General features: G+C 48.8%; 1 protein-coding gene and 1 non-coding gene across 15 annotated transcripts in view; one reads left to right on the top strand and one right to left on the bottom strand.

Moving 5' to 3' along the window:
- The window catches only part of CCDC57 (coiled-coil domain containing 57), a 127,662-nt gene that overhangs the window by 85,330 nt on the left and 17,829 nt on the right, over positions 1-24,503 (top strand). For 8 of the 14 annotated variants that reach the window (XM_026455830.2, XM_026455829.2, XM_026455832.2 and 5 more), the window contains 3 exons: positions 12,110-12,231; positions 15,878-15,982; positions 16,561-18,042. In XM_026455830.2, the coding sequence (XP_026311615.1) occupies positions 12,110-12,231; positions 15,878-15,982; positions 16,561-16,977 (644 nt within the window). In that variant the 3' untranslated portion in view covers positions 16,978-18,042. Of the gene's footprint in view, positions 1-12,109; positions 12,232-15,877; positions 15,983-16,560; positions 18,044-24,503 lie in introns of those variants that run through there. The other 6 variants (XM_026455833.2, XM_031934309.1, XM_026455838.2 and 3 more) reach the window with 4 other exon arrangements.
- On the bottom strand, positions 5,422-5,525 carry LOC111527679. Its single transcript, XR_002726740.1, has one exon. It is a non-coding gene; the product is annotated as a small nucleolar RNA U13 (small nucleolar RNA).

Raw genomic sequence — 24,503 nt, 5'->3', positions numbered from 1 at the left:
ATATCCATCCATTTATCCAACCACTTATCCCACCCACCTATCCATCCTTTTACTCACCCATCCACCCATCCGTCCAATCATTGATCCACCTACCTACCCATTCATAAATCCATCCACCCATCCAGTAGAGGAGCCCCTGCTGAGTGCCAGACACTTTCTACCTTCTTCAGTTCCTGTGTCGCCAGGCCCAGTCTGGCTAAAGAGATGTCTCCTCGTTTGGGTGTGGTGGCTCACACCTGTAATCCCAGCCCTCCCTGAGGCAAGACTGTGTGTGTGTGTGCACATGCATTTGTATGTGAGACTGTGTGTGCACACACGTTTGTGTGCAAGACTGCATGTGCATTTGTATGTGTGTGTGTGCACATGTGTTTGTATGTGAGACTGCGCACATGCATTTGTCTGCAAGACCATGTGCACACACACATTTGTGTGTTAGACCGTGTGTGCATACACGCGCACATCCACAGGGAGGACTCAGTAGAAGTTTGTCAATTTCTTGGCAATTTAGAGAAGAAAGTAGAGTGAGAAGAGAAGAATGGGGACTTTTGGCTTGGCTTTGATTATACCTAACATACTCCATTTGTTTCTTTTTGGGAAGACCGTCCTTCCCACCTAAACACTGAGTTCTTAGCTGGGCGTGGTGTCGTGCACCTGAAGTTCCAGCTACTTGGGAGACTGAGGTGGGAGGATTACTGAGCACAGAAGGTCGGGGCTGCAGTGGGTATGATCCTGCCTGTGAAGAATCGCTGCACTCCAGCCTGGGCAACACAGGAGATCCAGTCTCTAAAAACATTTAAAAAAATTAAAACATCAGTCCTGATTGCAAAGGTTTAGGCAAGACTGGTCTATCTGCATTTTTTTCCTAAGATCACTAATCTGGTTCACAATGATGTGGCTGCAGTCATTAAGTAGCACAGAATGGCCAGCTGTGACAAACATATCATTACTCAACATGTGACAGCCGTCCAGCCAGGGGCTTAGCAGGACCTGCTTTGCCTGCGGCTGTTTCTAGATGCTTCTCTAGTCCACTTCATAACAGTTATTCTGCCCCAGCACCGGTGGCCCAGGGGTCACCTGCAGCTGCCTCAGTGCATGTCCTCACCTGTCCACCTCTGGGAAGGGGCCCCATCCTGCAGGGAGCAAGCTGACCGTCACTTCACTGGCTCTCAGCTGCTTTTGGGCATAGAGCCTGTCTCGTGCTGCCGGTGCCCATATACATGGCTGTGGGGGGAGGTGCTGGGGCATCCCCTGTGCTCTGGTGACACTGGTTCCTGCCAATACCCATTCAGACTGTGGAGCCAACTCCAGCAGGTGACGTGGTGGGGCCCCTCCAAGACAAGGAGCTTCACCTGCCTGCTGCAGGGTTCAGGCCAAGACCAGGACGGGGAGTGAGAACAGCCCCACTCAGGGGCCTGCAGGCGGAAGCAGGAGGCAGGTTCTGTGGGACCCTGCCTGCAGGCCCCTCCGCCCACAGAGTGGGCAGTACCTGGAGCTCACCCTCCCTCTGCGCCTTCCAAAAATCAGCCGCACATGGCATTTCCTTGATCCTGTAGAAAGCTGGGATTCCTTAAAATGTTGTTTCTAGCAAACTTCTTCATGATACCTAACTTTTTTTTTGAGACAGAGTCTTGCTCTGTTGCCCAGGCTGGAGTACAGTGGTGTGATCTCGGCTCACTGCAACCTCCACCTGCTGGGTTTCAGCGATTCTGTTGCCTCAGCCTCCTGAGTAGCTGGGATTACAGGCATGTGCCACCACACCCAGCTAGTTGTTTTTTTTTTTTTTTTTTTTTTTAAGTAGAAACAGGGTTTCACCATGTTGGCCAGGCTGGTCTCGTACTCCTGACCTCAAGTGATCTGCCCACCTCAGCCTCCCAAAGTGCTGGGATTACAGGTCTGAGCTACCACCTGATCACCTGAGGTCAAGAGTTTGAGACCAGCTTGGCCATGGCCGGGCGCGGTGGCTCAAGCCTGTAATCCCAGCACTTTGGGAGGCCGAGGCGGGCGGATCACGAGGTCAGGAGATCGAGACCATCCTGGCTAACACGGTGAAACCCCGTCTCTACTAAAAATACAAAAAGCTAGCCGGCCGAGGTGGCGGGCGCCTGTAGTCCCAGATACTCGGGAGGCTGAGGCAGGAGAATGGCATGAACCCGGGAGGCGGAGCTTGCAGTGAGCCGAGATCGCGCCACTGCCCTCCAGCCTGGGTGACAGAGCAAGACTCCATCTCAAAAAATAAAAAATAAAAAAAAATAAAAAAAAAAAGAGACCAGCTTGGCCAACATGGTGAAACCCAGTCTCTACTAAAAATACAAAAAAAAATTAACCAAGTGTGGAGGCACACGCCTGTAATCCCAGCTACTTGGCTGGCTGAGGCAGGAGAATCTCTTAAACCTGGGAGGTAGAGGTTGCCGTGAGCCAAGATCAAGCCACTGCACTCCAGCCTGGGCAACAGAGCAAGACTCTGTCTCAGAAAAAAAGAGAGAAAGAAAATTTATTTGGAGGGCCAATCTAAATAGGTAAAAGGATTTCCTGTTTTCAATTTGTACTTTAATTTTGTGTGTATGTAGGGGGCTTACTGTGGGGCCGCCGGTATCTTATCGTTATGTCATTTTCCTGCTGAGTCTTTGATGTATCTGGAAATGATCTAGTGAAAAAGAACAAATTAGGGATCTCACTGTGTTGTTTCCTAGTAGTTGGCAGCTGACTCCATACTATTTATTAGGCATATGTGCATAAATAGTAAAGTATCTATTTTCATTTAATTTATTAAATGACATATACATATTTAAAATCTTATAACAATATATTAATTTGAAAGTAATAACTTTTGCTCAGATCTTATGAAATAGTTGGTTGAAGCTCTTCCCAGGTCTGCTCCTTGACCTCAGTTCCCTGTTACTGCAATGGGGTCTTCCAGGAGCCTGGAGAGCAGTTGCTCGGACACAAGGCTTTCTACTCAGACTCAGATACGAGGCAGCCCCATCTTTTCTAGGAAAGAGAAAAGGGAAATGGACTTTTATTCAGGAATCTCTGCCCTTTGCTTTGTCAGTTCCTTCAGCAAGAGTCTGTGGGGAGTACACGCTATGTATCTGCAGATGACTTTCTAAGATGATGCTTTAGCCGGAAATAGAATTTTCTGTATGTTGACATTTTTCTACAACTTTTTTTTTGTTTTTAAAGGGATGGGGTCTCACTCTGACACCCAGGCTGGCATGGTGGTGCCATCGTAGCTCACTTAGCCTCCCAAGTAGCTGGGACTACAGATGCATGCCACTATGCCCGGCTCAACTTCTTTTGAAGATAATATTCTTATGTCTTCAGAGAGGTCAGCCATCAGTCTGATCTCAGTTCCTTTGGGGAAGCTGTTTTTTTTTTTTTTTTTTTGAGACGGAGTCTTGCTGTCTGTTGCCTAGGCTGGAGTGTAGTGACACGATCATGGCTCAATGCAACCTCCGCCTCCCAGGTTCAGCCTAGCTAATTTTTTTTTTTTTTTTTTTTTGTATTTTTAGTAGAGACAGGGTTTTGCCATGTTGGCCAGGCTGGTTTCGAACTCCTGAGCTCAAGCGGTCCACCCACGTTGGCCTCCCAAAGTGCTGGGATTACAGGAGTGGGCCACTGCCCCTGGCCTGGGGAAGCTGTTTTTAGACTTTTCTCCCAATCTGCTAAGTGCTCCTGTTAAGACATTGTTGTGTCTAAGTGTGGATTTGTTTCCCTGAATCCTGCTCAGGAATCAGTATGTTTTTTAAATTTTAGGACCAAATTTTAGGTTGGTTGGCTGGTTGTTTTTCTATTCTTTAGAATTCTCAGCCATTGTTTTTCGAACACTGCTTTCTTCCATTTCTGTCTCATCTCTTCTGGAGAGCTTATGGGGCATGTCAGACATGCTCCCTGACACGTGTGTGTGTGTGGCATGTGTGTAAGAGCACCCTCTCCCCCTTCCAGGGGTTTCCACACTCTGGAACCACTGGATGACTCTGGTATCTTGAACAGAAGTAATTCCCATTTCATCTCTTTTCATTCCTATTCTTGGGTTTATTTTATTGTTCTTTTCCTGATTTCTTAGATTGAATGTTTCACATTTATTTTTATTCTTTCTTGCTTAGTAATTGCATTTCTTAAGGTGAGAATTTTCATGAGTATCACTTTGGCCAAGCCCCAGAGATTTTGAGGGATATTATTATCAGTGTAATTATTGTCTAGATAGCCTGCCATTGCGAACGTTTTTGTTTGTTTGTTTTGTTTTGTTTTTAGACCGAGTTTCACTCTTGTTGCCCAGGCTGGAGTTCAATGGCGCAATCTCGGCCTCCCAAAGTGTTGGAATTACAGGCGTGAGCCACTGCGCCCAGCTAGTGTGGGCTGTTTTTCTATTTCACCAGTGACTTAAGGGGAAGTTTCAGAATTCCTTTGGTTATTTATTAAACCAAATGTGCTGGATACTACTTTTATTCTATTTAACAACCATATTAAATATACTTATTAATATTGTTTATAAATTTATTTATGCTCCTCAATTTGAACTGCCAAGAACCACAAAGTGTTAAAATCCTCCATTGCTCCTGTGTTTTTGTCCATTTCTCCTTCTCACCATCATGTTTTATAAACTTTAGTGCTAGGCCGGGCATGGTGGCTCACGCCTGTAATCCCAGCACTTGGGGAGGCTGAGGCGGGCGGATCACCTGAGGTCAGGAGTTCGAGACCAACCTGGCCAACACAGTGAAACCCTGTCTCTACTAAAAATGCAAAAATTAGCCAGGTATGGTGTTGCGTGCCTGTAGTCCCAGCTACTCAGGAGGCTGAGGCAGAAGAATTGCTTGATCCTGTGAGGCAGAGGTTGCAGTGAGCTGAGATTGTGCCACTGCACTCCAGCCTGGGTGACAGCAAGACTCCATCTCAAAAAAAAAAAAAACATAACTTCAGTGCTGTGTTACTTAGAGCAGAAACATTCAGGACGGCTGTAGCTCATCCCGGTTCATAATGCAGTGTCCTTTCTGATGTTTAACTGCGTCCAGTAATATTTATTTAACTATGTGTTAAAAGATAATTTTCAGAAAGAAGTAAAATGTGGCTCCCAAATATGAAAAATGAGCATTGTTTAGGATTGTATTCTATTAATTAAACAATGAGAAAACCAGACAGAGGCTGTAACCGGTTCCAAGAAAAGGTCAAACAAGCACAGTTGTATATGGAGTAAAGGAATCGCATTTCAGATGGAGGCAGAACTGGTTCTTGTGGAGGGAGAGGCGGGTGGGGTAGAATCCGCACGCTTATCAGTGGTGGAATCGCAAAGCAGCTCCGAGACAATGAGGGGCTGGACACCGATAACCCCGCGGAAGTGCAGCAGACAAGGCAGTCTCTGCGTTCCCTACAGTTTCTCTGCTTTTGGTAGAAAGTAATCTCAAAGAAAGGTGTTTTTTCCCTGCACATCAGACGGGTAATGTGCGGATGTCGTGACAAGGCCTGAGGGAGGCATAACTCACACGTCTGCATGAAAACCCAATAATCGGGCTGATGAAGCACAGAAGGGTGGGAAAGGTGGTTTCTGGTCTCACAGAATGGAGCTGGTTGTGGATGGCTGGATGATTTCCACAGCTACAGCGAGAGTACGCATTCACCGTCTCTGCATTCTTAACTTTGCTTTCTTAGGAGTTTCCGTAAAGAATTTCAGATTGGACTTGTAAAAGCCTCTTTAAAAAATAATTCTAGGGCAGGCGCAGTGGCTCACGCCTGTAATCCCAGCACTTTGGGAGGCCGAGGCGGGTGGATCACGAGGTCAGGAGATCGAGACCATCCTGGCTAACACGGTGAAACCCCGTCTCTACTAAAAATACAAAAAAATTAGCTGGGCTTGGTGGCGGGCGCCTATAGTCCCAGCTACTCGGCAGGCGGAGGCAGGAGAATGGCGTGAACCCAGGAGGCGGAGGTTGCAGTGACCTGAGATTGCCCCACTGCACTCCAGCCTGGGCGACAGGGCGAGACTCTGTCTCAAAAAAAAAAGATATCACTTACAAATGTTGTGTTTTGATTCACAAAAGCAGAGACTGCAAAATTTTTATGGACTTCAGAGGAAAGAGGAAGAGTTCTTTATATATCCAGAAAGTAGAACATTAAAAAGACATCAACCATATTCTTAACAAAAGCCGTCATCTTCCACGGTCAGTTCCTCCCCTCCTGTGAGGTCCATTCTTGTTCCACTCCATCTTGGTTCTTGGTCTCAACAATCCATCTGCTTCTCAACTAGAGACTCAGTCCTGGGATGGTCTCAGCATCATCTAAATGCCTCCATCAGAAGCCTGTGCCCATAATGCCTGCCCAGTCCTTTCCCCAGGCTCTGAGATAGTCCCTGTTGAAGATGAAGCACTCTAAGCTTTCTGGGGAGCATCAGAGTAATACAAAAACCATGGATGGGGCTGGGCGCGGTGGCTCACGCCTGTAATCCCAGCACTTTGGGGCTGAGGCAGGTGGATCACCTGGGGTCAGGAGTTGCTGGTCAACATGGCAAAGCACCATCTCTACTAAAAGTACAGCAATTAGCTGGGCATGGTGGCGGGCGCCTGTCATCCCAGCTACACGGGAGGCTGAGGCACGAGAATTGCTTGAACCCAGGAGGCGGAGGTTGCAGTGACGTGAGATTGCCCCACTGCACTCCAGCCTGGGTCAGGAATCGTCTTTGAGAATTCGTCTCAAAAAAAATAAATAAACTGTGGATGACAAAAGACTGCCATGGTGAATTTACCACTTCCACTTTTCAAAAGTGAAAGGTCTGCTCATAGCAAGAATAGTGCAACTGAGAAGTAACATTTGATTGTCCTGTAGACATCTGGAAACAAGAGTCCAAAAAAGAGTTCTAGACAAAGTTAATCCAAGACGTTGACGCTGTTTTCAAAGATGCCTGAAACAGAACATCTGATCTCTAAAAAATGGATGAGCAAGATGTTTATAGAGGAAATTATTTACAGATAATTGTGCAGCTGACTATTCCATGACTCTAGCAAGAATATCCAGTGGATGGGCAAAAAGTGTGGGGCAGGCAGTGGCCGTCTGCCTGGTAACACAGCCCCCGAGTGAGTGACGGTGGCCCTGCTGCAAACTTGTGGCATTGGAGACGCACAGCTCACATTCAAGTGAGGTGATTCCCAAGTTAACGTAACAACAGTGACGGGGTTTATGCCCAATTGCTCCGGACTGCTGCCGGCTCACAGCATCAGGCAAATGGCCTCAGGACTCTGATGAAGAGAAGCGCCGTGGGCAGCCAGGACGTCTCCGTGCAGCACCGTGCACAATTCTCAGTGCTTCAGACCAACGAGTTACCTGACACACACAGCCCAGGGCAGGCCACGCATTTCTCCCAACTCAGCAGTTCTTCCCCTGGTACTCATCAATCCTAACACATCAAAGAAACTAATCATTTCCTTAACATCTTTTTTCTTTTTACTTTTTTCTTTCTTCTTCTTCTTTTTTTTTTTTTTTTTTTTTTTTGATAGAGACCTCTGTCATGCAGGCTGGAGGGCAGTGGTGTGATCACAGCTCACTGCAACCTCGACCTCCTGGGCTCACGAGATCCTTCTGCCTCAGGCTCCCAAGTAGCTGGGACCACAGGCGCGTGCCACCACACCCCACCTTGTACCTAATTATTTCAAATACCTCTCTTTTTATAAGAAAAAAATTGTGTGATTTTCCGGGGAACTTCTGGGACATCACATAGATCATTTTAAATATCAAGGTTTTCCTGGGGCCGGGCGTGGTGGCTCACGCCTGTAATCCCAGCACTTTGGGAGGCCGAGGCAGGTGGATGTGGATCACGAGGTCAAGAGATCAAGACCATCCTGGCCAACATGGTGAAAGCCCCTTCTCTACTAAAAATACAAAAAGTAGCCAGGCGTGGTGGCGGGTGCCTGTAATCCCAGCTATCTGGGAGGCTGAGGCAGGAGAATCACTGGAACCAGGGAGGTTGCAGTGAGCCGAGATTGTGCCACTGTACTCCAGCCTGGCGACAGAGTGAGACTCCATCTCAAAAAAAAAGTTTCCTAAAAGCTTTATTTTATTTGACATTTAGAATTCAATTTTGAGAAGAAAAAAAATAAAAAGATGTCAGGAGATTTGAACATTAAGACTCCTGGGTACCTGAGAAATAATATTTAGCTACCCACGTGAAAGTGACAAAATGCTTAAACATAGGAGAGAACAGTTATAGAGAAACTTAGCTCTTTCCTAAGCGTGGGAAGCTTTGTTTTCTTAAACCATCAAGACATAGTAAGTCAATGAAAAGTATGGAAAATTACCCTGGTAAGACAGCACCTTTGCTGTCTGAACAGATTATAACCCTTTATATTTTAGGGGAAGTCAGTAAATAGTAAACGAAGGAAGGCCAGATGTGGTGGCTCACGCTGGTAATCCCAGCACTTCGGGAGGCTGAGGCGGGCGGATCATTTGAGGCCTGCAGGAGTTCAAGACCAGCCTGACCAGCACGGTGAAACCCCTTGTCTACTAAAAACACAAAAATTAGCCGGACATGGTGGCAGGTGCCTGTAATCCCAGCTACTGAAGAGGCTGAGGCAGGAGAATTGCTTGAACCTGGGAAGCAGAGGTTGCAGTGAGCCAAGATCACACCACTGCACTCCAGCCTGGATGACAGAGCAAGACTCTGTCTCAAAACAAACAAACAAAAAAGTAGTATGCCAAGGAAACAAGCCCATCAAAATTGAGCTAACTTTGCTAAGATTTTAACACGTTTTATAGCTTTTTTAAAAATTAGCTTTCTTGCCGGCCGGGCATGGTGGCTCACTCCTGTAATCCCAGCACTTTGGGAGGCTGAGGCAGGCAGACCATGAGGTCAAGAGATCGAGACCATCCTGGCCAACACAGTGAAACCCCGTTTCTACTAAAAATACAAAAAATTAGCCGGGTGAGGTGGTGGGCGCCTGTAGTCCCAGCTACTCAGGAGGCTGAGGCAGGAGAATGGCGTGAACCCGGAGGCGGAGCTTGCAGTGAGCTGAGATCGTGCCACTGCACTCCAGCCTGGGAGACAAAGTGAGACTCCGTCTCAAAAAATAAATAAATAAATAAATAATAATAATAAACTAGCTTTCTTTCAACCAAGTAAGGATTGAGAAAACAAAAAACAAGACCTGGCTTTCAGCTGGGTGCAGTGGCTCATGCCTGTGGTCCCAGCCCTTTGGGAGGCCAAGGGAGGAGGATCACTTGAGGCTAGGAGTTTGAGACTAACCTGGGCAGAATAGTGACACCCTGTCTCTACTAAAGAATAAAAAAATTAGCTGGGTGTGGTCCCAGCTACTTGGGAGGCTGAGGTGGGAAGATCGCTTGAGCCCAGCAGGAGGTCGAGGTTGCAGTGAGCCGTCATTGCACCACTGCTTTCCAGCCTGGGTGACAAAGCCTGTCTCAAAAACACAAACTAGCTTTCTTTACTTATTTTATTTTATTTTATTTTTTGAGACGGAGTCTTGCTCTGTTACCCGGGCTGGAGAGCAGTGGTGCGATCTCAGCTCACTGCAAGCTCCACTTCCCGGGTTTACGCCATTCTCCTGCCTCAGCCTCCCAAGTAGCTGGGACTACAGGCGCCCACCACTACGCCCGGCTAATTTTTTGTATTTTTAGTAGAGACGGGGTTTCACCGAGTTAGCCAGGATGGTCTCAATCTCCTGACCTCGTGATCCGCCTGCCTCGGCTTCCCAAAGTGCCGGGATTACAGGTGTGAGCCACCGCGCCCGGCCCTTTTTTTATTTTTTTAAACTTTGGTAATATACACATGAAATGTAGGGTTGAAAGCTTATAAAGTATACAAAGTATACAGTTCAGTGCATTAAGCACATTAAGAATGTTGTGCGAGCATGATCATTTGTTCCAGAATGCCTTCATCACCTCAGAGGAAACCCCACACCCATTCGCAGTCACTTCCTGTCCCCGGCCCAGCACCCTCTTTCTGCCTCCATGCCTTTGCCTGCTCTGGACATTTCGCTTCAGCGGGATCCTGCAGGATGTGTCCTTTCGTGCCTGGTTTCTTTCCCTCTGTGTCATGTTTCAGAGTCCCTCGTGCTGGGGCATCCGCACTTCATTCCTTTCCGTGGGAAGAGCTCCTTGGTGGGGGACAGGCTGCTGTAGGCGTTTGTCAGTTCGATGGACATTTGGATGGTTTCCGCCTTTGGGCTGTTGGGGATAATGCTGCTGTGAACGCTCAGTTCTCTTGGGTGCCTCCCTAGAAGTGGCCTTGCTGGGTCGTGTGATCATTCTGTGTCTAACCCAGTAAGGAGCCACCATACTGCCTCCCATGCCCACCAGCTGTGCACGGAAGGTTCTGATTTCTCCACATCTACACCAGCACTTGCTATTTTCTGTCCGGGTTTTTATTAAGAATACTTTTATTGCATATTTTTTAAAACTTTATTTTTTATTTAAAAACAATTTCTTTTAAAAATAGAGGTGGAGTCTCATCGTGTTGCCCAGGCCAGTACCAGCACCTGCACCTGGGCCCCCCAATGTGCTGGGGTTGCAGGTGAGCCACCGCGCCCGGCTGTTTTCTATCCTGTGGATCCTAGCCATCCTAGTGGATGTGAGGCAGGATCCCATAGTGGGTTTAATTTTACATTCTCCTGGTGACCAATGGTGTTGACTGTCTTCAGGAGCTTTTTGCCCACACGTGCATCTTCTAACTTCATGGCTTTTAAATTCAGGTGTTTATAAACCAAGGGAAACATGTTCATTTCCAAGTGTTATCTTCTCTGGGTTCTTTTATTGTCTGGAAGAAACTGATGCTTTACTTTAGGGCCCATCTCGGGATGTCCACAGGGCAGAGCTAAGCCTGTGATGCTCCTCAGATGTTGATCATGAGCAATATGTTCATCGTGGCCAACTTCAAGTAAATTGATTAAAAAGCTTTAAAAATTTTCTGTTCTGGCCGGGCACATGGTTCACACCTGTCATCCCAGCACTCTGGGAGGCCAAGGCAGGCGGATCACCTGAGGTCAGGAGTTTGAGACCAGCCTGGCCAACATGGAAAAACCCCATCTCTACTAAAAATACAAAATTAGCCAGGCGTGGTGGCACATGCCTGTCATCCCGCCTACTCGGGAGGCCGAGACAGGAGAATCACTTGAACCCCAGAGGCAGAGGTTGTGGGGGCGTTGAGATCGTGCCACAGCACTCCAATCTGGGGAACAAGAGCAAAACTCCGTCTCAAAAAAAAAAAAAAAAAAAAAGTCTGTTTCAATTTCCAATATGTGAAATGTCAACAGTTATAAACACCCTCCAAAAACCTTGTTGGAATCCTCAGTGAGTTTAACGAAACTGATTTGTTATTCTGGGAAATGTTATTTCAGTAATTAGGTCTTCTGATGTGTCTGCTTAGAGAAGGAGCAGATCTCTACATAACACGAATGGAATTGATGAAAGGATCTCGTTTGATGTGGGGTCATTTCTAGCATGCCGAAGCTTTGAGTAGAACCATCATTTTTAAGTTGTTATACTTAAGCTTTTACTTCTTTTTGTTTGTTTGTTTGCTTGCTTGCTTTTTGAGATGGAGTCACCCAGGTTGGAGTGCAATGGTGCAATCTCGGCTCACTGCAACCTCTGCCTCCCAGGTTCAAGTGATTCTCCTGCCTCAGCCTCCTGAGTAGCTGGGATTACAGGTGCCCACCACCACACCCAGCTAATTTTTGTATTTTTAGTAGAGACAGGGTTTCACCATGTTGGCCAGGCTGATCTCAAACTCCTGACCTCAGGTGATCCACCCACCTCAGCCTCCCAAAATGCTGGGATTACAGACGTGAGCCACTGCACCTGGCAAGCTTTTGCTTCTTCTTTGTGCCTGCCAAAGAAAGGCTGTCTCTGTGCTTCTGTTAGCAAATGTGCTTGCTGCCCCCGCTGTGAGGACAGCAAGGGCTGTGTGTGGCAGGGCCGTGGCATTGTGTGTGCAAGAGCTCTGCCGAAATGCTGTGTGTCACAGTTCACTGTTGTCTGCCCCTCCCTAAGTTCTCTATGAAATGGAAGTGACTTTGGTTTCGAAAAGGAACAGGCTGTTCTTTCTGAGTGCACTCAGCACAGGAGGAATCCAGAAGTGACGTATAGACAACAAGCCCTGTCCCCATCCCATTCCCAGGGCGGCCGCCGCACCACGCCTTCCCTCCTGCCCCCGAGGCCCAGAAGCCAGGCGAGGAGCCCAGGAGGCCTTTGGATCGCAGCCCACCTTTGGGACAGGTGCAGCCCCATTTTATAGCTAAGGTAACACCCCTTCATCTAAGACATGCATTTGAAAAAACATTTCCCAAATTGTGTTGCGTTTTCATTACGGAAACTTCAAATTACGGTAAACACAATATAAAAAGCCTCCAATTTCCAGCATCCAGACACAGTTACCAGTTACATCTCAGTGTGTTTTCTGCTGGGTTTTGTTTTGGGGGGGTTGTTTGTTTGTTTGTTTTTTGAGTCGGAGTCTTGCTGTTGCCCAGGCTGGAGTGCAATGGTGCAATCTCGGCTCACTGCAACCTCCCCCGTCCCGGGTTCCAGCAGTTCTCCTGCCTCAGCCTCCCGAGTAGCTGGGATTACAGGCGCCGCCACCTCACCCGGCTAGTTTTTTGTATTTTTAGTAGAGATGGGGTTTCACCATGTTGGCCAGGCTGGTTTCAAACCCCTGACCTCAGGTGATCTACCTGCCTCTGCCTCCCAAAGTGCTGGGATTACAGGTGTGAGCCACCGTGCCCAGCCCCCGGTTTTTTTATTTTTAAATTATAAATTGTATCATGTATATGTTTTACTATAACTTTACATATCTGGGTACTATTTTTTAAATCTTTACCAGTATGATAAGTGAAAAAAAAACCCAAAAACTTCTATTTTTTTTTTTGAGACAGGATGTGGCTCTTTCACCCAGGCTAGAGAGCTGTGGTGCCATCACAGCTCACTGCAGACTCGACTTCCTGGGCTCAAACGATCCTCCCACCTCGGCCTCCCAAGCAGCTGGGACCACAGGTGTGCGCCACCGTCCCAAATGGCTAATTTTTTTCTCTTTTTTTGTAGAAATGGAGTTTTGCCATGTTGCCTAAGCTGGTCTTGAACTCCTGGGCTCAAGCAATCTGCCCACCACAGCCTCTCAAAGTACTGGGATTATGGGCATGAGTCAGTGCACCCAGCCACAACTCGTATCTTTTAAAAGATAGCAAGATGGCTGGGTGGGGTGGTCACGCCTATAATCCCAGCACTTTGGGAGGCTGAGGTGGGTGGATCATGAGGTCAAGAGTTTGAGACCAGCCTGACCAACATGGTGAAACCCCGTTTCTACTAAAAATACAAAAATTAGCCGGACGTGGTGGTGGGCGCCTGTAATCCCAGCTACTCGGGAGGCTGAGGCAGGAGAATTGCTTGAACCCAGAGGCTGCAGTGAGCCAAGATCGCACCACTGCTCTCCAGGCTGGATGACAGGGCAAGACTCTGTCTCAAAAAAAAAAAAAAAACAAAACAAAACAGCAAGACTGTCTCTACAGAAAAATAAAAATAAACATAAATTACCCATGTGTGGTGGTGCACACCTCGTAACCCCAGACTCAGAAGGCTGAGGTGAGAGGACTACTTGAGCCCAGGAGTTCAAGACTAGCTCAAGCAACACAGTGAGACCCCGTCTCAACCAAAAAAAAAACAAAGAAAGACATTTCTTATATCCTTAGTGGCATTAAATGCTTTTAATCTATTTATTGGCCATTTGTATTTCTTCTTCTGTGGGTGATTTATGTGTGTTCCTTGCTGATTTTTCGTAACCTCAGAGTCCAGAATTCCTGCTGCATCTGGCTCTTATGTTTTTATCCTTTAACCCAGAACACTCCCTCTGCCTTTCTGTGTCTTTTTGAAAAATCAGGCCGGGCGCAGTGGCTCAAGCCTGTAATCCCAGCACTTTGGGAGGCCGAGACGGGCGGATCGCGAGGTCAGGAGATCGAGACCATCCTGACTAACACGGTGAAACCCCGTCTCTACTAAAAAATACAAAAAACTAGCCGGGCAAGGTGGCAGGCGCCTGTAGTCCCAGGTACTCGGGAGGCTGAGGCAGGAGAATCACTTGAACCCGGGAGGCAGAGCTTGCAGTGAGCTGAGATCCGGCCACTGCACTCCAGCCTGGGCGACAGAGCGAGACTCCGTCTCAAAAAAAAAGAAAAAGAAAAAGAAAAATCCGTCAGTGTTTTGTAGACTATGGATCTGTCTGATGCTGCAGCCTTGAGAAATTCAGCTTCTGCATTGATTTTGGGGTTTTCTACCCAGTTCCAATGAGTTGTCTGTTCCTGAAATGGTACTATACTGCTTTAAATACTGTGACTTTGTGACATACTTTAATATCTCTTAGAGCAAGCTTGACCTTATTTCTTTCTGTTCCTTTACAAAATTTTCTTGGCTATCCTTTCTTATTCCTTTTTTTTTTCCTTTGAGATGGAGTCTCGCTCTGTCACCCAAGGCTGGAGTGTAGTGGCACAGTTTGGGCTTACTGCAACCTCGCCTCCCAGGTTCAAGCAATTCTCCTGCCTCAGCCTCCCAAGTAGCTGGGATTACAGGCACCCATCACCATGCCCGGCCTTAATTTTTGTATTTTTTGTAGAGATAGGTTTTCGCCATGTTGCCTAGGCTGGCCTAGAATTCCTGAACTCAAGTGATCCTCCTGCCTCAGCCTCCCAAAGTGCTGGGATGACAGGCGTAAGAAATAACTCTTAAAACTGAGAAAAGAAAACTCTATGGAGCCAAGACCCCTTTTTGTTTCCTTTTTTATTTCTTTTTAAAATTTATTTATTTATATTTGAGACAGGGTCTTGCTCTGTCGCCCAGGCTGGTGTGCAGTGGCACAATCTCGGCTCATTGCAATTTCCATATCCCAGGCTCAAGTGATCTTTCCACCTCAGCCTCCTGAGTAGCTGGGACTACAGGCATGCACCACCACGCCTGGCTAATTTTTTTTTTTTAATAGAGACAGGGTTTCACTGTGTCACTCAGGCTGGTCTCGAACTCCTGGACTGAAGCAATTTGCCCACCTCTGCCTCCCAAATGCTGGGATTACAGGCGTGAGCTACCAGGCCTGGCCTGTATTTATTTTATTTATTTATTCATTATGAGATGGAGTCTCACTTTGTCACCTAGGCTAGAGTGTAGTGGTATGGTCTTGACTCACTGCAACCTCTGCCTCCCGGGTTCAAGCGATTCTCCTGCCTCAGCTTTCTGAGCAGCTGGGATTACAGGCACACACCACCACACACAGTTAATTTTTGTATTTTTGTAGAGACGAGGTTTTACCGTATTGACCAAGCTGGTCTCGAACTCCTGACCTCAAGTAATCCACCTATCTCAGCCTTCCAAAGTGCTGGGATTACAGGCATGAGCTAACACACCCGGCCTAAATTTATTTTTCTTTTAAAAAAAATGTGGCCAGGCCGGGCGCGGTGGCTCAAGCCTGTAATCCCAGCACTTTGGGAGGCCGAGATGGGTGGATCACGAGGTCAGGAGATCGAGACCATCCTGGCTAACACGGTGAAACCCCGTCTCTACTAAAAATACAAAAAATTAGCCGGGCGAGGTGGCCGGCGCCTGTGGTCCCAGCTACTCGGGAGGCTGAGGCAGGAGAATGGCGTGAACCCGGGAGGTGGAGGTTGCAGTGAGCTGAGATCCAGCCACTGCACTCCAGCCTGGGCGACAGAGCGAGACTCCGTCTCAAAAAAAAAAAAAAAAAAAAAATGTGGCCAATGTTTGGGCCCAGTGGCTCACACCTGTATTAAAGATGTGAGTCTTTAATACCAGAAATGTGGGAAGGCATTCCTTCCCAGTCTGTGGGAAGACTCACGGACGCACACCACCAGTGGATATGGATACCAGAGTCCTCTCGTTTACATCCCCACGGCAGGACGCCAAGAGTGGCGAGGATGAGTGTCCTTCTGGACATTTGGGAAAGCACCGGCCCCGCCCAGCACAGGTGGGCAGCAGATTTGATGCCCTGCGAGGCCTGAAGGTGAGAGTGGTGGTGCCCGTGCCGGTGCGGCTGCGTGGGGTGTGGCCGGCAGGGAAGCTGGGGTCTGGGCCCTCTGGGCCTCTCGGCAGGGCCTTCGCTCTGCACCTGCCTTTGTGCCATCGCCAGGGGCTGCTTGCAGTGGCAGGGTGAGCTGCAGAGCGTTTGCCGGGTGGTCCCACAAGGGCGGTAAGGGTGTTGGGAGGGCCCCAGGACCCCTAAAGCACATGGGGCCCACGCTGGCCCTTCCTTGCTGTGCCCCTCAGGGTATCTGCCCTGCATTTCAGCTCATTCCCCGTCGAAATGGGACAGCCTCTGCCCTAGACGTGTTTTGTCGTTTGTTGAGCTGAGCACTGAGATTCAGGCCCTGCTCACACTCAGTGTTCCCAGCGCTGAGACTCACTCCCCAGATGCACCCCTGTCTGCAGCTGCCTCTCCTGGGTGGTCCTGGGAGCATCTGCCTGGGCCTTTGAGCCAGGCCCACCGTCTCCTTACTGCTCCCCGGGGAGTGGGTGGGGGGAGTCCTGTGGCTTCCTCTGGGTTGGAGAGGGTGGCTTTCAAGACGATGATGTCTTTTCTAGACACAACACAGCATCCACATGGTGACCGGTAAATCACCTCAGCAGAAAGAAGACAGGTCCCCAAAGCCACCCCAGGCTCCCAAGCGTCCTGAGGAGCATGGCCGCCAATCCCACAGCTCCTCCTCTCTTGCCAGTGGCGCCCTCCAGGACACTTGGAGGTTGCTAGACCTGGGATCCAGCCCTTCTGGCCTCACCTCCCAGGGTGACTCAACTCCAGGTAGGAGACTGTCCTCCCCAGGAGCTGTCCACAGGTGGCAGCTGGTGGGGGCCACCCTCTCCGAGGGGCATGTGCAGAGTCAGCACCCTGCATGCCTCCCACACCCTGAAATCCCTGCACTTTGGTTGAGTAATGCATGGAGTCTCCTTACCTCTCATTTGGCACCTGAGTGTTTCCCGGGTTATGGTGCAAAGCCCTGAAGGGCAGAAACCACGCCGCCTCGTAGCGCGGCACTGCCGCCCGGGTGCATGCTGACGTAGAATGGAACCTAGGTGAGACGCGCAGGCACTGCTACACTTTAGACAGCCTGGCTCCCGGGGAAGAGCCAGGCCAACCCCAGTGATGCTCAGCCTCGGGGGCCAGACAAGTGTCACGCCGCATCCTTGTCCTCATCCTGCTTTGCTGCACAGACATCGTCGCCCTGAGACTCTGCTGTGCACCCAAGTCATAGGCCTGGTAAACTCAGCAGGTCACAGTGCCAGCTCCTGCGAGTGGTCTCAGGAAGTTTTCAGGAAGGTCTATTTGAAGGGTGCACCTTGTGGGGACTGCATGGGTCCATGATGTAGCGAGAAGGGTGGAGAGAGACAGATGCTGCTTCAAAGCAGCTAGAGTGGTGGGACATGCGATGTGCTGGGGCGGGAGCATGCGTCCGTCCTGTGTGCCTGTGTGGAGGGCGTCCCCTTCTTACCTTGCAGCTTCTGTCTTCCATCATGAGGATGTGCCGCATTCATTTAAGCATTCTCTCCTTCATGCGCATTGTAGGCTATTTCCAGTCCTTTGCCATCACAGATACTGTTAGAATAGAAACCTTACAGGCTGCAGTGTGTGAAAATACACGTGTAAGTGCCCCGGCTTGCTTAGTCGAGGCTGCCTGCACACCACGTGTGGGGGACACCATCGCCTCAGCCTCCACTGCCCACCCGGAGGCTGCTCCCAGCAGCAGCGTCTGAGAGTCACGGAGCCTCACGGAGCTTTTGCTGGTGGCAGGCAGGATTGGAATCAGCGCCTCTGTTAGGAGGTCGTGCCTCTTCGTGTGTGTTTAGGAGTTACTTCCTTTTCCTGTTCTTCAGTTCTCTGCCCCTTTGTATATTAGATTGTCGTCTGTCTTACTGATTTGTAGCAGCTCGTTATATGTGAGAGAAATTCAGCCTTTTCGGTGACAGCAGTGCAAATATTTTCTCCCAGTTCTTCATGTTTTTAAATGTTTCGTGTGGTGTTTTTTTATGTTCATATTTTCTATTTTTATGTAATTTAATGTCCTTGTTTTTTATCTTTTCTGGTTTGTTTGTTTTTTTTTCCTTTGAGACAGAGTTTTGCTCTTGTTGCCCAGGCTGGAGTGCAATGGTACGATCTCGGCTCACTGCAACCTCCGCCTCCCGGGTTCAAGTGATTCTCCTGCCTCAGCCTCCCGAGTAGCTGGAGCTACAGGCACCCGCCACCACTCCAGGCTAATTTTGTATTTTTAGTAGAGATGGGGTTTCACCATGTTGGCCTGGCTGGTCTCAAACTCCTGACCTTGTGATCCGCCCGCCTCGGCCTCCCAGAGTGCTGGGATTACAGGAGTGAGCCACCGCGCCCGGCCAGAACCCCTTCTTATTAACCCCCAATGGCAGTGGCTCCCAGTTTTCCATTGCTCATGCTTCCTGCATATTTGGACTCCCGCCTTTGTTATGATGATAAATGTTCCATGTGCGTTTGGGGCTGTATCCAGACGGTTCATTCAGCCGCTCTCAGTCTGTTCACAGGCAGTTCCATCGGGTCGGAATCAATGTCACTTCCTGGTCCTTTTACCTGTCTGGCTGATCTAGGATCTCCTCTTTACCCTTCTCTCTCAGAATTTTCTTGGTTATTTGCATGTATTTGTTTTTTCTTTTTTTTCTTTTTAAATTTAGTAGAGAGAGGGCTGGAGGCAGCGGCTTGCGCCTGTAATCCCAGCACTTTGGGAGGCTGAGGCAGATGGATCAGTTGAGGTCAGGAGTTCAAGACCAGCCTGGCCAACATGGTGAAACCCTGCCTCTACTAAAAATACAAAAATTCGCTGGGCCTGGTGGTGCATGCCTGTAATCCCAGCTACCTGGGGGAGCTGAGGCATGAGAATCGCTTGAACCTGGGAGGTGGAGGTTGCAGGGAGCTGAGATTGTACCACCTCTTTCCAGTCTGGGTGAGGGAATGAGACTGCCTCAAAAAAAAAAAAAAAAATTTAGTAGAGATGGTGTCAGGCCGAGACGGGCAGATCACGAGGTCAGGAGATCGAGACCATCCTGGCTAACACGGTGAAACCCCGTCTCTACTAAAAATACAAAAAATTAGCCAGGTGAGGTGACGGGCGCCTGTAGTCCCAGCTACTCGTTAGGCTGAGGCAGGAGAATGGCGTGAACCCGGGAGGCGGAGCTTGCAGTGAGCTGAGATCCGGCCACTGCACTCCAGCCTGGGCGACAGAGCAAGACTCCGTCTCAAAAAAAAAAAAAAAAAAAAAGAGATGGTGTCTCCCTCTGTTGCCCAGGCTGATCTCAAATTCCTGGACTCAAGCGATCATCCTGCCTCAGCCTCCCAAAGTGCTGAAATTGCAGGTGTGAGTCACCATGCCCAGCCTATTTTTGTATAATTTTTAGGCCTGGCTTGTCTGAGTCTGGTTCCACCAGCCCCTCCCCACAAACGCTATTGTAAGTGTTCTTGGGATTGATGTAGCTTCCCTTCTGCCTTAGGAAGGAATGGGGTTGTGTGGCTGGCTTCTGTTCCCTGTGTGCTTCAGTTCTGGCATCACGACTGCGGTGCGTCCCGCTCTGTCTTCCTGACCCTCCTACCTGCACTCCATGGCTCTCCTTTGTGCTCAGGATTCTTAGGGGCACTGCCTCCTTGCATTTTTAATTTACAACAAAACATGTCCAAATTTTCATCAGCTCAATGGAAAGTTCTTCTGGAGACTGTTCGTGTTCATTAGTTTACTTGTTTCCTTTCTCCTTTCCTCTTGGAGCACTTTTGTTTCTTGGCTCCCCGCTCATTGTTTTTTATTTTTCTTTTTAGAGACAGTGTCTCATTCTGTCACCCAGGCTGGAGTGCAGTGCCGCAATCTCGGCTCACTGCAGCCTCGACCTCTTGGACTCCAGCGATTCTCCCACCTCAGCCTCCCAAGTAGCTGGGACCACAGGCACACACCACCACGCTCAGCTAAGATTGTTTTAGTTTTTTGTAGAGACAAGGTCTCGCTATGTTGCCCAGGCTGGTCTCGAACTCCTGGGCTCAAGCGATCGTCTCACGTTACCCTCTCAAAGTGCTGATATTACGGGCATGAGCCACTGTGCCTGGCCTCATCTTTAAAACAGGTAAATTTTTACTCAACTAGCTATTTGAAAAAGTTTGTATGGAAAATGAAGCCAGAGCCATTTTCCAATCTATCAGAGTTTTGTTGTTGATTTTAGCTTTAAGTACAAGTCTGCACCTGTCAGGCTTTTAACAGCTGATATAGCTTCTCGCTTCCCTTTCCCCACATATACTGCACTTTGCAGATACGGCCTGTTCTGTTCCTGGTTCACTCTCCCTCCTCTCTTCCAGGAATAGAACAAGGTCAGGGAAGTACTTGCTGCCAGCCCATGTTCCTACTCCTGAAACAAAGAATTAAGTCCTACCCTCAGGGCATGCCCTCGCCTTTTTTTTTTTTTTTTTGAGATGGAGTCTCGCTCTGTCGCCCGGGCTGGAGTGCAGTGGCCGGATCTCGAATCACTGCAAGCTCCGCCTCCCGGGTTCATGCCATTCTCCTGCCTCAGCCTCCCGAGTAGCTGGGACTACAGGCGCTCGCCACCTCGCCCAGCTAGTTTTTTGTATTTTTAGTAGAGACGACGTTTCACCGTGTTAACCAGGATGGTCTTGATCTCCTGACCTCGTGATCCGCCCGTTTCGGCCTCCCAAAGTGCTGGGATTACAGGCTTGAGCCACGGCGCCCGGCCTGCCCTCGCCTTTGAGAAGTGCCCTCTCCCTGCTCTTTCTGGGGTCTTTAATGAGGCATCTGTATGTCTTTGACACAGCCCTTGCCAAATTCCTGCAGCCTTTGGTAGCCGCCCCTCCACCATCACCTTTTCTAGCTCTTAGTTTTAATGAAAATGAAGTTTGCATTTTTGCTTTTCATTGTTAGTATTTTTTTTTTTTTTTTTTTTTTTTTTTTTTTTTTTGCTTTTGGATGGTTTACAAGGATAGTGGAGGAGTGCTAGCTTCGTGATGCCTTCTTCAAGTCTGAAATCTGTCTTGTTTTCTGATCAGTGCAGTCGAAGAAATGCATATTCCCCCAAGCGCTGCTTTGCTTTTACCGTGTCTCCTAAATCTTGGCATCCCCATGGTTCCCTCGTCCTTCCCTAGCAGGACTTAAATTCAACTCATTTTGCTTTAACTTAAATGGAATTTTTCCTTAAGTTTCTAGATTTGTGGAATTTTATTTTTTTGTCTGTTACTGATTTCTAATATTTTTACATTCTGGTCAGATAATTAAATTACTGTGATGTTAATTTTTCTGAGAGGAAAATATTAGTCCTTAAACTACAATTCTCAATTTATCTGTTTTTGTCAATTGTTGCTTTATGTGTTTTGAAGTCCATTGTTAGGTGCATATATGTTTAGGGTTTTTGCCTTCTTGATCTTTTCTTCCCTTTACCAGTATGTAACATCCCTTATAACCCCTCATGTTGTATTTCACCAAAAAACCTATTTTGCCTGACATGAAAATTGCTACAGGCCGGGCGCGGTAGCCCACACCTGTAATTGCAGCATTTGGGGAGGCTAAAGTGGGAAGATCACTTGAACCCAGAGGTTCCAGACCAGCCTGGGCAATATAGTGAGACATCATCTGAAGAAAAAAAAAAGGGCCAGGCGCAGTGGCTCATGCCTGTAATCCCAGCACTTTGGGAGGCTGAGGCAGGAGGATCACTTGAGCCCAGGAGTTCGAGGCTGCAGTGAGCTGTGATTACACACTGCACTCCAGCCTGAGTGAGAGAGCAAGACCCTGTCTCTACAAAAAAAAAAAAAAAAAAAAAGTTATAACGAGGGAAGGAGTGGTTAAACTGTGCAGTGGAACGCTGCAGGTAGGTCCAGTTAGGTCAGGACAGAGAAGCAGCCCTGGCCTTTTTGCAAGGTGAATGTCACTGGTGGTCTTAAGTGTAGTCTTGGGGGAGTAGTAGAATTGTCATTCAATCCTTGCTGGCTTGAGGAGAGGATGGGATGGACAACATATCCAAGAAACTTTGCTCTGAAAAGCAGCAGTGAAACGAGGCCATATTTGTGAAAATGTGGAGTCAAGAGGGGAGGCTCACAAGCTGTCATGTAAAGCCTGCTGATAGGCAGTGGGAAATGGGATGACTTGGGAGAGAAGTCCTGGAGGAGGCAGGGGAAGGGGCTCAGTGCCCATGTGCAGGGCTGGCCCTTAATAGGACAGAGGCAGAGGTGGGCACCGAAGCCAGGAGGTTGATGGTAGCTAGCGCTGTGCACTTACCCAGTCTGCAAGCTGACAAGCAAGTCTGGCAGGAGACAGGAGGCTCCTGGGTCAGAGACCAAGGGCTCTGTCCACATAGCAGGCAGCCGGGCAGGCAGTGGCTGCAGGTGCGATGGACGTGCGTCTCAGCTGAGGAACCCAGGCCTAGGGACCAAGTCCTAGAGCGGCCACAAGCACCTGCCCTCCGAGTCCCAGAGCGCCACAAGCACCTGCCCTGGACCTGAGGGAGATGCTCGCTCCGACTTCTGAGCTGCTTGCTGGACATACACCCTTGCAAAGGGTCTGAAGCAGTGGCCAGGGCAGCCTCCATCATGCAGGAGTGCACAGGCCCCAGGGAGGCTGTCCCTGGCCCCAGCAGCTGGTCTGGTGGTGGGAAAAGGTTTTGGCAGATTCCTTTCATTTCCTCTTACATGCTCAGCATCCAGGCTGAGAGCCTGACGCTGGCCACAGGCTCTGAAGAAGGAAGGAGCGGTGTAGGAGGTTTGAGAAAGCGGGTTGTAAAATAGCGGGTTGGCACCTCAGGAAGCAGATCTGGCAGAGAGTGAAGAGGGCCACCAAGCTCTCCGTGAGACCAGAGGAGTCACCTGGGGCAGAGGCCGTGCTGCAGGAAGGAGTGTTGCTGACACAGCAGCACACGTCCACTGAGGTTGAGAGTGTGGGTGGCCTGGGAGGGAAGGCCAGCCTGGTATGGATCAGGTAAGATGCTTTTAGCTACAAATCACAGGACAGGATATGAAAGTGATGTGAACCAGAGCTTCCCAGCCTTTATCTCCTCATGATAACTGTGGAAAATGACACCCTTTACTAAAATAAGGAGGTAACTGCGGGGTCCGTATCCCGAGCACCCAAAATGGTCTCAGCAGGCAGCGTGCACGGCCCTGTGGCAGGACTCGCTGACTGAGGCACAGGAGCTTATTGGAGCCCGCAGTCCCAGGTAAACGGGCCTCAGGTGGCCCCTCTGGAATTCTCTTTTCTCCTAATGGCTCCTCAGTGGCTGCAGACACTCCCAGCATCCCCTCAGAAGGCCAAGGTGAAGAGCCTCTCTCTCCTGATCTTTTTTCTTTTAATCAGAGAGGGAGAAGCTGCCCAGAGCCCTCAGCAGACCTGCTGTCCATCTCCTGGCTATGGGGGTCATGTTGCCTCCCTGTGACCCAGCTCCAGGAGACTGTCTTAACAGAGCCTTAAACCCTAAGCCCCGTGAGTGAGGCCATGTCCCTGAGAGCCTGGTGCCTGCAGCTCAGTAGCACTGGGGCCTCTTGGCAGGAAAGCTGTGGAAGCACTGGGGGCCTCAACAGGTAGAGGGGGGTGGCCAGATGCAGGCCCTGCTGCGCCCCTGCCTCCCTAGGCTGAGACGGGATAGCTGGTATGTATTTTTTCTTTATAATTTATTGTAGAGACAGGGTCTCTCTATGTTGCACAGACTGGGCTAGAACTCCTGGCCTCAAGCAATCCTCCTGTCCCAGCCTCCTGGGTAGCTGGGATTACAGGCGGGAGCCACCATGCCTGGCAATGGCTGGTATTTCTTAGCAGCAGTGTTGCAATTAAAAGCAAGCAGGAAAGATACACTTCAGCATAAGTCCATGGGGCTTTTGATTCACCCTGTGAAGGATTTAGGAAAAGACTGAAGTAGGTAATGCGGTTGAGTTGTTTAATGATCTGCGAAGTATCTTGATGCTGTCCTTGTATTTTGAATATTTGAGCGTGCTTAACTGAATTATCTGTGTGATATTTTTACTTGGTGTAAGAATACTTTCCTTCAAACCTTGGAAACTGCATCGGTGAAGTAAGGGGTACCACCTAAGGGCCAGGTTTCTGGTTAAGCTGCGACACTGGGCCCTCCAGTGCACTGACACTAGGATGGAGTGCAGCTCAGGAGTCGCTCCCCAGACACGCAGTCTGCGAGCTCCATTCTAGAAATGGAGAGGAAGTTTCCTCCTCTTTTTTAAACATGTTCCGCGCATTGTGGGTAACAGAGTGTGCACACTACACAGTCACGATTAGAGTTTAAAGTAATAATGTTGCCAGGCACAGTGGCTCAGCCTGTAAACCCAGCACTTTGGGAGGCTAAGGTGGGTGGATCACTTGAGCCCAGGAGTTCAAGACCAGCCTGGGCAACATAGCAAGACCTCACCTCTGCAAAATAATAATAATCATAATAATGAAATGATACTGAAATAGTTAACAATTTAGTAGCATCTAAATGAATGACATGAACGACTATTGTCGGACATGGTGTTCAGTCACAATGTC

This window comes from Piliocolobus tephrosceles, chromosome 16 (genome assembly GCF_002776525.5).
Source record: "Piliocolobus tephrosceles isolate RC106 chromosome 16, ASM277652v3, whole genome shotgun sequence".
NCBI classification, from domain to species: Eukaryota; Metazoa; Chordata; class Mammalia; order Primates; family Cercopithecidae; genus Piliocolobus; species Piliocolobus tephrosceles.
This window is presented reverse-complemented; position numbering and strand designations above follow the sequence as displayed.